The sequence below is a fragment of the Notolepis coatsorum genome (assembly GCF_963971535.1).
Source record: "Notolepis coatsorum genome assembly, chromosome: 9".
Lineage (NCBI taxonomy): Eukaryota > Metazoa > Chordata > Actinopteri > Aulopiformes > Paralepididae > Notolepis > Notolepis coatsorum.
Window position 1 is genome coordinate 69596034 of NC_140173.1, and position 13074 is coordinate 69609107.

A 13074-nucleotide genomic window follows, 5' to 3' on the forward strand; every position below is an offset into this window, starting at 1 on the left:
GCTGGCTGTGGCTCCAGGGGAGTTGAACAGTTCTGGCTCTGCTAGTTTCTTTTCTATCTTTTGGCGCTTTTTTGGTGGACAAACCACCACACATGTGCACCATGAGTTGAACAGTTCTGGCTCTGCTAGTTTCTTTTCTATCTTTTGGCGCTTTTTTGGTGGACAAACCACCACACATGTGCACCATGACTCGTGACTGGAGACTAGCTCTGCTAGCACACATAGCCTACTGTGTACAGATGGTTTCAAACTGTATTTTAAATTAGAAAGCAAACAAAATAAATGGACAAGAGAAAAATAAATCTCAATTTGGTCAGTATTGTCATTTGGACAAGCAAAGCCATTACTTTAAGTTGTAGGTAAGAAAGACAAGTCTGCCCTGTTGCAGGTAAAAAAAACATTATTGATTTTCTTTTTATTATCAATTGATATCGATTATTAAAATATATCACGATAATTATCGTTATCGTTTTATCACCCAGCCCAATGTTCATTAATGTGTGTTGTCCCTGTTCAAATAAAGTTTAAACTGAAACTGAAACTGAAACATCAAGTTATCTCAGCGCATAGCAATTCAATGTGCGACTAAATCTCAATAGTATTTTCTCATATTCTGCCGTCACCAGGGATCCTCTGAAAGGCATTGGATGAGAGAAGGGGGGCTATTCAGTCGAGTTCTTAATTTTCAGATCATATCTGTGGCGTTTTCCACAAGCCACACAGCACGTGACAGAAATGAAGACAAAGTGCCTTGATTTTCTAGCAGCATTGACACATAGAACACGTAAAAGCGTGTTCCATCAAATGGAGAGACATGGATCATCTGTTGCCCAAAGACTCCAAACAGAGTCTATACTGTTAAATAAAATAGATGGAGGGATCGGTTCTCTGTATCGGCCTGATACTGAAGGTTTAGGACTCTGAGTCAGTATGTGAAGGTTTAGGACTCTGAGTCAGTATGTGAAGGTTTAGGACTCTGAGTCAGTATGTGAAGGTTTATGACTCTGAGTCAGTATGTGAAGGTTTAGGACTCTGAGTCAGTATGTGAAGGTTTAGGACTCTGAGTCAGTATGTGAAGGTTTAGGACTCTGAGTCAGTATGTGAAGGTTTAGGACTCTGAGTCAGTATGTGAAGGTTTAGGACTCTGAGTCAGTATGTGAAGGTTTAGGACTCTGAGTCAGTATGTGAAGGTTTAGGACTCTGAGTCAGTATGTGAAGGTTTATGACTCTGAGTCAGTATGTGAAGGTTTAGGACTCTGAGTCAGTATTGCCCTGATACTGAAGGTTTTGGACTCCGAGTCAGTATGTGAAGGTTTAGGACTCTGAGTCAGTATCGCTGTGATACTGAAGGTTTAGAACGCCGAGTCGGTATCGGCTTGATACTGAAGGTTTAGGACTCTGGATCGGTATCGTCATTGGAAACACGGTATCAGTCGCTCCACCATATCATAACCAGCTTCACAGGGAACTATAAACATCACACTAAGTCTTAAGTCTCTTATTTAGAGCCGTCTTACCTGCCATGTCAGTGGCGAACGGTCGGTCGGGTCTCCAGCCGGTATACCAGCCCACCACTTTACCTCCAGACACCAGGGGGCGCTCGTACGCTCTGCCACCCACGAAGCCCACAGGCCACACAGACACGCCTCGCGTGCCACGCATCTAGAGAGGAGGACAAGGGGCGAATGATCAGTTATCATGTACACACCTGCATTCACACACACACAGAGGGAGGGAGGTAGAGGAGAGGATGTAGAAGCGGGAGGTAGATGAGAGGAGGTAGAGGAAGGAGGTTGCGGAAGAGGTAGAGGAGAGAAGGTAGAGGAGGTAGAGAAGAGGAGGGAGGTAGAGGGGGTAGAAGAGAGGAGGTAGAGGAGGTAGAGGACAGGAGGGAGGTAGAGGGGGTAGAAGAGAGGAGGTAGAGGAAGGAGGTAGAGGGGGTAGAAGAGAGGAGGGAGGTAGAGGGGGTAGAAGAGAGGAGGTAGAGGAAGGAGGTAGAGGGGGTAGAAGAGAGGAGGTAGAGGAGGGAGGTAGAGGGGGTAGAAGAGAGGAGGTAGAGGAGGGAGGTAGAGGGGGTAGAAGAGAGGAGGTAGAGGAGGGAGGTAGAGGGGGTAGAAGAGAGGAGGTAGAGGAGGGAGGTAGAGGGGGTAGAAGAGAGGAGGTAGAGGAGGGAGGTAGAGGGGGTAGAAGAGAGGAGGTAGAGGAGGGAGGTAGAGGGGGTAGAAGAGAGGAGGGAGGTAGAGGGGGTAGAAGAGAGGAGGTAGAGGAAGGAGGTAGAGGGGGTAGAAGAGAAGAGGTAGAGGAGGGAGGTAGAGGGGGTAGAAGAGAGGAGGTAGAGGAGGGAGGTAGAGGGGGTAGAAGAGAGGAGGTAGAGGAGGGAGGTAGAGGGGGTAGAAGAGAGGAGGTAGAGGAGGGAGGTAGAGGGGGTAGAAGAGAGGAGGGAGGTAGAGGGGGTAGAAGAGAGGAGGTAGAGGAAGGAGGTAGAGGGGGTAGAAGAGAAGAGGTAGAGGAGGGAGGTAGAGGGGGTAGAAGAGAGGAGGTAGAGGAGGGAGGTAGAGGGGGTAGAAGAGAGGAGGTAGAGGAGGGAGGTAGAGGGGGTAGAAGAGAGGAGGGAGGTAGAGGGGGTAGAAGAGAGGAGGTAGAGGAGGGAGGTAGAGGAGGTAGAGGAGAGGTACAACACAAAACACAACACAGAGAAGATACATAATATATATAATCTGTAGGGGTGGAACGGTTTACAAAATACGCGGTTCGGTTCGTATCACGGTTTTGTGCTCACGGTTTTCGGTTCGGTTCGATATATATGTTTTTTTTTTTTTAATGTAACACTCCAAAAATTTAAACATGCTTCTCATTTATTTAAAAAATAAATAAAAAGGTTTACAGCGGTTTGTCTTAAATAATGTTTGGCACACAAAGACCGAACTGACTGAAAAATATAGGCTACATTTGTCAAAGTATTAACTTAGTGCAAACAAACAAAATAATTAAACCTTTCTATTTTTGTGGCCACATTATAGACAAAGACCATCAACATAAAGTATGCATATGCTCAACCAGCACTTTCCTTTCTTTAAAATAAACACAAAAAAACAATGTCAACAATGTTTAAATTCCCTGATTGTCAGTTCTTAACACTTTGAATGCCGACGACAACTATTCTTGTTTTATCAAACGACGATGAGAAATGCCGTTTTTATTTTTTAATAGCGATCTGAATTAATATTTCATCAACCGAGTCTCCCGTTGGTACAGCAGCCCCTGTAGGAGCTCAGATGGGAAAAGACCGCCCCCTATCGTCTATCCCTGTGTAACTGCAGGTCAGTCGATTATACTGCTGGATCCCTGTGGGATCTGTAGAGGTGGAGCCAACTGGCTCCATTATGCTGGCGATGGATCTGATGATGAGGGATCTGATCGCGAGACGGAAAGCAGCCTGGAATATATATTTACAGCAGCCAATAATCAATCAATAAACACGATCGATATTTGGAATGGCGATCAGGAATTGGAATAATCTTTTTGGAGAACATCTGATCTAAGGTAAGGAGTCTATGTTACCAGTCTTGGGGTAATCGGAGCTGTATTCACTGAGATAACAGCGTGTCCCTATGTGTGTATGTGTGTGTGTGTGTGATCTTGAGGAAACGAGAGAATAGATTTTCAGCCCGCCTCTATAGCGTGCATAAGTACACATATACTATCGATAATCTAGCGTTTATTTGAAAACGATTCAGAAATAGTATTCGAGAATATTCCAATAAATGCCGTTTATGGGGGGAATCTTAAAATGTTCAGAAAATCTTAGAGAGAACGATAGCTTTTCGAAATGCTATAAAAAGGATATGAACCGGGCGGCTACGTGGCGTAGTGGGCAAGGCACTCGCCACGAAATGCTGGAGACGCTGGGCTCGTCAGTTCGAGCCCCGCTCTCCACATTTGCTTTCAGTTTAGCTGGTCGTCCACAGTAATACACATTGGCCGTATTACGGGGAGGGAAACTGAAGGGTGGGGATCGGGCGTTGTGGACAGCGACTCCTACAGGTCGGTTGGTGCGCCTGCGCAGTAGAATCAGGAAGTGTCGGGGGCAGCGTGAGCCTCCCACGCGTTACTCCTCGCCACTGAGAGATCGAGCTGCGCAGGTGAAAAGATGCGACTGCTGTTACCTCAAGTACCGGAGGGGACTTATGCTATGTATGACTTAGTCCACATTGCAGCCGGCTTGTGGGAGGCAAGAAACAGCGTCCGTGACAGGGGAGGGTTGAATTGGATGATACGAAATTGGGATGGGAGAAAATATAGAAAATGGGAGAAAAAGTGGATAAAAAAAAAAAGGATATGAACCGATTAAAAAACAATCCGTTTCGACAATGTTGACTCCAAACAAGTCATTGATAAGTGATGGGCAGATTAGACACATAGCCATAATTTAAAACATAGATTATGCGTTTTTAACGCTAACATTGAAGTGGATGATGGCATTCAACGGGGTAAAAAGGTAAACAAGGTCGGCACTGATAGTCTTAATGGAAAGATTAGTTTTCCGCTTGAAATTAAAGTGCAGTATTTGAAATACAATGAAAGGAATATGGCTGGATTTCTTATGTAGTAAATTCCCACAGACTTTCTACAATAATTTGAGGTTATTGTAGTACAATACAATGAGATTGATTATCTGGAAGGAGGAGGAAGGATTCATACTTGATAGAGTTGTTGGTCTCCTCATCTGACTTAGCAGATGAGAAATAAACGTGTACGCCAGACAAACCAGAACTGTAGTTCAACTCAGCTGATTTATTTGAGCCAGGGCCAAGAGTGAATAAAAGGTTGCCTTTCACATACAAAAGATTATCAGAAAACATTAACAGGGCTGTCTGTTGTACAGAAATATCACAATCAGGTTTGCATCTCAAACCTCAATAATGTACATAAAACAGTCACTTGGTTAACATAATCTGAACATACATTAACCATACTGCACACATTATACATGAGTAAATCTGGTTTCAGACATTAAGCTTAAACAACAAATGGTGTTTCCCATGTATTTACTCACATAAAATGCAAACAGCACAGCAGTCTCTCGATGGTGGAGGGGTGGAGCCGCAGACCCCTGGGGTTGGTTCGGTCTGGGCTCCTGAACTACCATTTTGTGTCCTCTTATATACTCTAATTTCTAGCCAATAATAGCTTTACATAATACAGTTGGTCCGTGGGCGTCTTTTGTGAGCGGTCTCCTGTGGGCGCTGGCAGCCCCTCCCCCCTGGGTTGTGGCGACGTGATGGGACAGCGGTGGCCCCCGTTGATGTGATCTTTTGCTGAGATGAAGGGGCCTGTCTTGTCTCACGAGGGGGGGCTAGCCTGATGTCCTCTGGTGGGGGGGGTGTGAATACTCTTTGACCCTTTGGGCCAGATTACCATACAGTACTATCTGGTCACAGTAGGTGTGACCTTTGTCTATTCAACTATCCCTGCCACCACTTCTGCTAAACAGTATACAAGGCTGTTTATGAAATTCAACTCAATATTACCACATTTCCCCGTTTTGACGATTCTTATCGTCACATATGATATATTGACTTGATTTTCTATACATACTAATCATACAAAGGATTCATTTTTTCTAAAATTAAAATTCATTTTTTCAAAATGTCTGCGTTTTTTCTTTTTCCATTTTTCTTTTGTACATATCATCAATTAGCTTTCTGCTCCTCATGGCTCATAGCCAGAGGCCTACTTTTGAAACAACAACATTTGAGCTTGTTGAACACAATAAAACAATTTAATCTAAACATTACACATTTAAAGTATAATCCATCACAATTTTTTAAAATTACAGTATTCGTCTACATGATCTGGGGAGGACACAGAAATTATTATTCATTCTTTCATACATTTTGCTTCTCCTCTCTTGTTAATTCCTTTTCCAAGTCAGCCCAATCACATTTTGCATAATCAATTCAGTTGGTCTTCTCACCTCTCCCCCCTTTTATGAACATCCCATGGACATAACACCTACCACCTCAGCGCACAGTCGACAGGGAGGGCGGAGCAGCACTCAAGGGAAAAAAATTTTCACCAGAAATTACCGGCCATAACCTACACCTAATATCCTACCTATGTGTATGTGTTTAGTTTAGTACTCTTGCGTTGTGTCATAATCTATACCAGTTGTTACCGTTCAGTCACCTCCCGTTCAACATACCAATCAATCACACAGAGGCCCTTGTTCAACGCTTTGGTTGCACAGTCTCCGACCGTTTTCGCCCCCCCCCCCTCCACCCCATGTCGGCCAGCCTCAGCTGAAGCCAACGTCTGTAGGCCTGTGATCTCGTCATATTTCGAGCCATGACTGTATTTCCATGGATCTACAGATTTGTCCCAAACCTCCGGCCTTTGTATCCGGGGCTATATTGACGGAGGGGCAGCGTCTACAAGCGACCTCTTTCCACAGTCCAACAATCTCCCACAGGAACTGACTGAACGGGTTCACACCATCGTGTCATAATCTAATGAAATGTATTCCTACACATTTTTCCCATGATCCCTCCACTTGTGATGGTCCATCCTCCCCCTCCGACTGAACTGCAAGGGAACAAAAACACAAAACAAATTTTCTTTACACAATATGTCACAAAAAGCCTCGATCTGTCCCAATGCATCTCACGCTTCAACCGTCCTCTCACCAGATCATAACAGAGAAATTAAGAAACAAAAGGCAAATAATCAAAAAAATATTCCAACAGATGTGAAAGCAAATCAATGAAATTAACCAGCTCCAACCGCAGACCACCTTAATGGTTATTTAGAAAGAAAAGAAAAGAAATCTAAACGCTTTGACCCTTTTAACCTCCTTCCAGTTAACTCTTTAAATGCCATGCCTGGTTTTCCATTTTACCGCTTGAATGCCACCATCCGCGCCAATGTTAACGTTAATATCGCCTAATCTATGTTTTAAATTATGGCTATGTGTCTAATCTGCCCATCGCATTATCAAAGACTATGTTCCAGACAGTGCTGTGAAGGCAGATTGTTTTTTTATCGCGTCGTTGCCGTTTCAGAGCAGTTAGAAAAGCCCCCGTTTTGATATAAAAAACAACTCATTCTGGAGCATTCTATGAAAATCGTCTTTTAGTGGAATATTCCACAACGTTGATATTCGTCGGCCTTTTTATGAATCGTTTTCAAATAAACGCTAGATGATCAATATTATACGTGCACGCACGCACATTACGGCCGCGCACGGACAATCGCCTTGTTGATTTCCTCTCTGACTTTTACAGTGAAAACGAAAGAAGAGATTTCACAAAACAGCTTATAACTTCATCAAAATTACTCTGATTATCCTACCACTGATAACATAGAGTCCTTACCTGACATCAGATGGTATCCAACTGGTATATTCCAATTCCTGATCACCATTCGAAAAAATCGATACGTGTATGGATCCAACGCGACACAGTGGTTCTCCATGATCCGCGGAGATCTGAGGCTCCAGAATGAACTCTAGTAACCCCGGCTGGATCAGTGAACTGGAAAATGTGGAGTACCGGATTTTTTTCCCCATTCATTTTCATTGAGTCCATTCCAAAATCACTTATGTCATCTGGGAGACGACAGGGGGCGCTTTTTTCCACAGTGATCACCGGCGCAGCTCGGCAATACTCGGGTAGGCTCGGGTGATGCAATAATTTTTCAGATCGCAAAAAAAAAAAAATAAAAAAAAATCCGAGAAATCTCGTGAGTGGCTAGCAACCACCTATAAAAAAACACGAGAAATCTCGTGAGTGGCACTGAAAGAGTTAAGAGTACCCTCCTCCCGTTCGGATGCACTCCTTCCCCTACTTAGATGCTCCTCTCCCCGTAAGGTTTAGGCAGTCCGCTACGACGGTACAACCAGCTCCTTTCTTAGGACTGCCTTGTCCGACGCCGGCCCCTCTCCCCCAACAGAGATGCAGGTCTCCACTTCCGGCGGTAAGGTCTCCTCTCATGAACGGAAGAAGCCCCCTTATTTTACCTTCAGGTGCAGTTTAAGGCTGGGTCCCTTTCCAATCTTAGGAGAGACAATCCAGATTCCTCTGAATTGACACCCCTCATCCCTCTGCTTCCCAGCATTTTCTTTTCAAAAACACTGATCACAGAAGCACAACTCGCCTACTAACCCTGTATCGGCTAGTAAGGTTACTGTGGCCTGACTGTACATTGAGCCAGGTGCATTTATGGTCTCTGCCATAACGCTCTCCCAACCGGCTGGCGACCCAGTCGATAGCGACCTCATAGTCCGTCATCAAGTCAGGACCCCAAGCGGCTGACTGTCCGTAGTACCTATCAGCCACTCAGTTTAGAAACCGACGGTCTTGTCCCCACCCCGCTTGCTCTGGGCATGGAAATATTGACCGTTTTCGCCAGCCTTGCCTGTTCACGGCAGGAGCTGTGCCCCCTCCGGTGCACCGCCCTGCTCCTAGGTGTGGACTGTCGCCCACGTACCACCCAGTGCCCACACCAACTTACGTGCGACGTTTCCTGGGCCGACTAGGCGGTGCCACAGTGGTATGTTATTTCATACCTCGTTACGCACGAGGGCCTTCAGTTTCTCCCCAGCACTATAGGTTTGTGTTTAACGTGCGCCCAGACTCTTGCGAGCCCACTGCCGCCTGTTGAAGGCTAGAGGTTCGGGGTGCCTAATCCCCTCCCTAACCAACTCAACCAAACATCCAATTTCACAGTGTCACAACACATTCAATCCTGAGAGTTATCTTTTAAAAAAGAAATAAAAGCAAAACCCAATCAAACATCACAATTCAACATCATCCACGCTTCATTCATATCATAAACATATACCACACTCGTTAATCACTTCACAGTCTCCCCTGAGCACAAAGGCTTTTGACACAAAGACCCTATCTCCTCACTTCATGAAATAACTTCATCTGTAAATCATTAAATGGTTAATCACACTTCTCATCTTCCCAGAGGCAAGCCGCCCCCAGGTTTTTGAATTAATCACACATTCCCAGGGAGAAGGCCAACCCCCTCCCCAGCGTATACAATTATTAAGGATCAATAAAAACAATCATGTCGATCACTGTAAACACAACCATATCAAAATTTGTCATTGCAGCAAGCCTCCATCAATAAATTATCCTACAAGTCGGAGGCTTGTGTCAACATTTTAACAGTGTATTAAAGATTTACCAATCTAAAACAAGCATAAACACATGTCCTAACCATATTAACAGTGTATTAAAGATTTAACCAATTACACCAGCATCAACAACAATAAGCTCCCACGTTTCGCCAATCATTCATAACCATAGCCATAGTCCCCCATACAATTCCTAACCATAGCCATAGTCCCCATACAACCATTAAGTACTTATCAGTCATTTCGACCGAATTGTTTTTGTATCACAGCGAACGTAATCGAATCAACAGGCCGGTTTCGCTCAAGATTAAAAAGGACCACCCGATCCGTTCGATACTATGCCTAAGGACGGCAAATATATCTTCATTTAAAATAGGCCGATCGGTCCCTGACTTCAGTCAGTCCATTATCGAGCCTTGTCTTGAACACGCCGGCACCCTTATCTTCTATTAACTACTACGTTTTAATCCTGCAATCGCACAGACCTCCTGCGCTGATCATGTCAAGGTCCACCCATCTTTCACCATACCCGACTTGCATGTTCTGAAATAGCAACAGAGCCCTTAGCCCGACGCATTTATGCCCATACTGACCCACTCACGGTCCCCGTCCCGCCTATTCTGTGGCTCTAAGCAGGGTCATAATGCACATTGGACACAGCTCTCTTTCCATTACAGAACAATCAAATCTCCCCAACTTACCCGCGCCCTCTTCCTGAGAATAATTTTAGGGCAATTACATACTCAGAACGCGCTCCTGTCGTACACACCAGATAACCGTGCTCCCTAGCCAGGAAAGCCTTTTATCTGCCGTCATGCGACGCCACCCTCACATCATGATCAGATAGTCTGTGCGCCACCAATACGCCACCCCATTACATGCCGTATCTTCTTGGTGCAACTCCCCCCGTACAGTTCATAAAGTATATTCCATACGAGTTAACCAACCCAACCCCCGTGGCCCGCATAGGCCGAGACCGGCCTCCTGTATCTGAATAAACATACAAACATAAAAAGCCCACGTTTGCATGTTCACTGCACAACAAGCGCGATCTTCATACCTCCGGACATCCTAACCTAAGACACCGCTCCCCCAACCCTGCATGCAGAAGCCATATTCACCGTGGGCCCCAAACAGTGGCGTACACAACCAACCTTCATCCTGTCCCTCTCTCTCCTCCATTCAGACAACAAGCCCCTCGTCTATCACTCCAAACGCAGCAACACCCCAGCTCTTTGCCCCGTGTCCCCAACACACAGCAAGGTCCAGATTTGATATGACAAGACCCTACCGCACCTTTTCAGGGGGAGACACAAAGGGTGGGAAGAACGGCACCATTTCTGTGGTAAATTCCCACAGACTTTCTACAATAATTTGAGGTTATTGTAGTACAATACAATGAGATTGATTATCTGGAAGGAGGAGGAAGGATTCATACTTGATAGAGTTGTTGGTCTCCTCATCTGACTTAGCAGATGAGAAATAAACGTGTACGCCAGACAAACCAGAACTGTAGTTCAACTCAGCTGATTTATTTGAGCCAGGGCCAAGAGTGAATAAAAGGTTGCCTTTCACATACAAAAGATTATCAGAAAACATTAACAGGGCTGTCTGTTGTACAGAAATATCACAATCAGGTTTGCATCTCAAACCTCAATAATGTACATAAAACAGTCACTTGGTTAACATAATCTGAACATACATTAACCATACTGCACACATTATACATGAGTAAATCTGGTTTCAGACATTAAGCTTAAACAACAAATGGTGTTTCCCATGTATTTACTCACATAAAATGCAAACAGCACAGCAGTCTCTCGATGGTGGAGGGGTGGAGCCGCAGACCCCTGGGGTTGGTTCGGTCTGGGCTCCTGAACTACCATTTTGTGTCCTCTTATATACTCTAATTTCTAGCCAATAATAGCTTTACATAATACAGTTGGTCTGTGGGCGTCTTTTGTGAGCGGTCTCCTGTGGGCGCTGGCAGCCCCTCCCCCCTGGGTTGTGGCGACGTGATGGGACAGCGGTGGCCCCCGTTGATGTGATCTTTTGCTGAGATGAAGGGGCCTGTCTTGTCTCACGAGGGGGGGCTAGCCTGATGTCCTCTGGTGGGGGGGGTGTGAATACTCTTTGACCCTTTGGGCCAGATTACCATACAGTACTATCTGGTCACAGTAGGTGTGACCTTTGTCTATTCAACTATCCCTGCCACCACTTCTGCTAAACAGTATACAAGGCTGTTTATGAAATTCAACTCAATATTACCACACTTATCAAAAGGAAAAGTGTCACTGTGTTATTTAAAATAAATAAACTAAAAATGAATTAGGCCATCAATATCAAATGCAGCATAAATCAAACTAACACACACACACACACACACACACACACACACACACACACACACACACACACACTGTAGGCCTACTGTTTCAAAACAACACTACTCTGTTCATTCTATTTTTAAAATACGTACATTGTCTGTCTACATTTATTTAGACTAACATTATTTAAATATTGAGTGCAACTTGTGCAACACAGTAATTGTGAATGTGTGGGTTGGAGTTGAGTGGGGATAGAGGGGGGAGGGGTTGCTACTGCTGGCCACACCTCAGGCTCTGCAGAGAGAGGTCTGGTCACAATAATATAAGTTACTAAACTGCAACCCACACCTCAGACCAAAACCAAAAAGCGTAAACAAAGTGCAATACCAAACTCTTGCCTATTTGACAGCATTACAAATTCTACATTTAACCAAAAAATTAAAACTAAAATAACTAAATGTATGCATCTCTGAGAGCATAACTGAATGATTTGGGTTACCGTTGAATTTCCTCTGTTAAACACAAAAAATTTGTTCTCAAATTGTAAAATGTGTCAGTTTCCAAGCACTTTATTAATTGGTATTTGGTTGCTCAGCAGGGGGGGGCGATATATGGGGGCGTGACCCGACTTGCAGCAAGAAGCTCAGCAGGGGGGCGATATATGGGGGCGTGACCTGACTTGCAGCAAGAAGCTCAGCAGGGGGGCGATATATGGGGGTCATATGGGATGCTGCTCGCGGGAGCATATTCTCCCCGCTGGCTGAGCTCTGGTGTCCGCTGGAGCAAGCCAGAGACAGCCGGCGATGTGATATTTTATTGGTTTGTCATGACAATCCAATTACATAATCCAACATATGTGTAAAGGCACAACATATTCCAGTTAACGGTATCTTTTTTTAATGATTCGTTATGGCGCAGTCAATACTTCCATGCATTCGGGACCTCCATGTTTTGGGGGTATTCATCAGACAAATCGGATCCGGGATTCGGCTCCCATCAGTCGGGCAAGAACTGCGGGTTTTCAGCCTCTCTCCTCTCTCCTGGAGCTTAAGGGGGAGCTTAGTATTCCTGCCTCTGAGGAGGTGGCTACAACAACACACAGTGACTACATGCAGTCACTGTGTGTTGTTGTAGCCACCGGGTAAATCGCGATTTTTTTATTTGTTTGTCATGACAAACCAATTACATAATCCAATATATGTGTAAAGGCACAACATATTCCAGTTAACGGTATATTTTCTTAATGATTCGTTACGGCGTAGTCAATACTTCCATGCGTATAAATTGAGGAAGGTGGCGACACTCTGCCATGCGCTGCAACACACAGTCAGAGCGGCAGGCGTGGATAAGGGGGCGTGCTAGCGCGCGGTCACGTGGGCGTCGTGGCCAAACAGAGAAACGCTGAACGAAACGCTGAACGCAAGTTAGTTACCTTAAGTGTTCATGCGACCTGCATCAAGGAGCTCAGCAGGGGGGCGATATATGGGGGCGTGACCCGACCTGCATCAAGGAGCTCAGCAGGGGGGCGATATATGGGGGCGTGACCCGACCTGCATCAAGGAGCTCAGCAGGGGGGCGATATATGGGGGCGTGACCCGACCT

The 13074-nt window shown here is 45.1% G+C and overlaps 1 protein-coding gene across 1 annotated transcript in view; it reads right to left on the reverse strand.

The window, feature by feature from the left end:
* b3gat2 (beta-1,3-glucuronyltransferase 2 (glucuronosyltransferase S)) overlaps positions 1–13074 on the reverse strand; it is a gene marked incomplete at both ends in the record, with an annotated part of 133420 nt that overhangs the window by 63197 nt on the left and 57149 nt on the right. Inside the window, 1 exon segment of the mRNA XM_084321906.1 lies at positions 1518–1662. Coding sequence (XP_084178032.1) covers positions 1518–1662 — 145 coding nt within the window.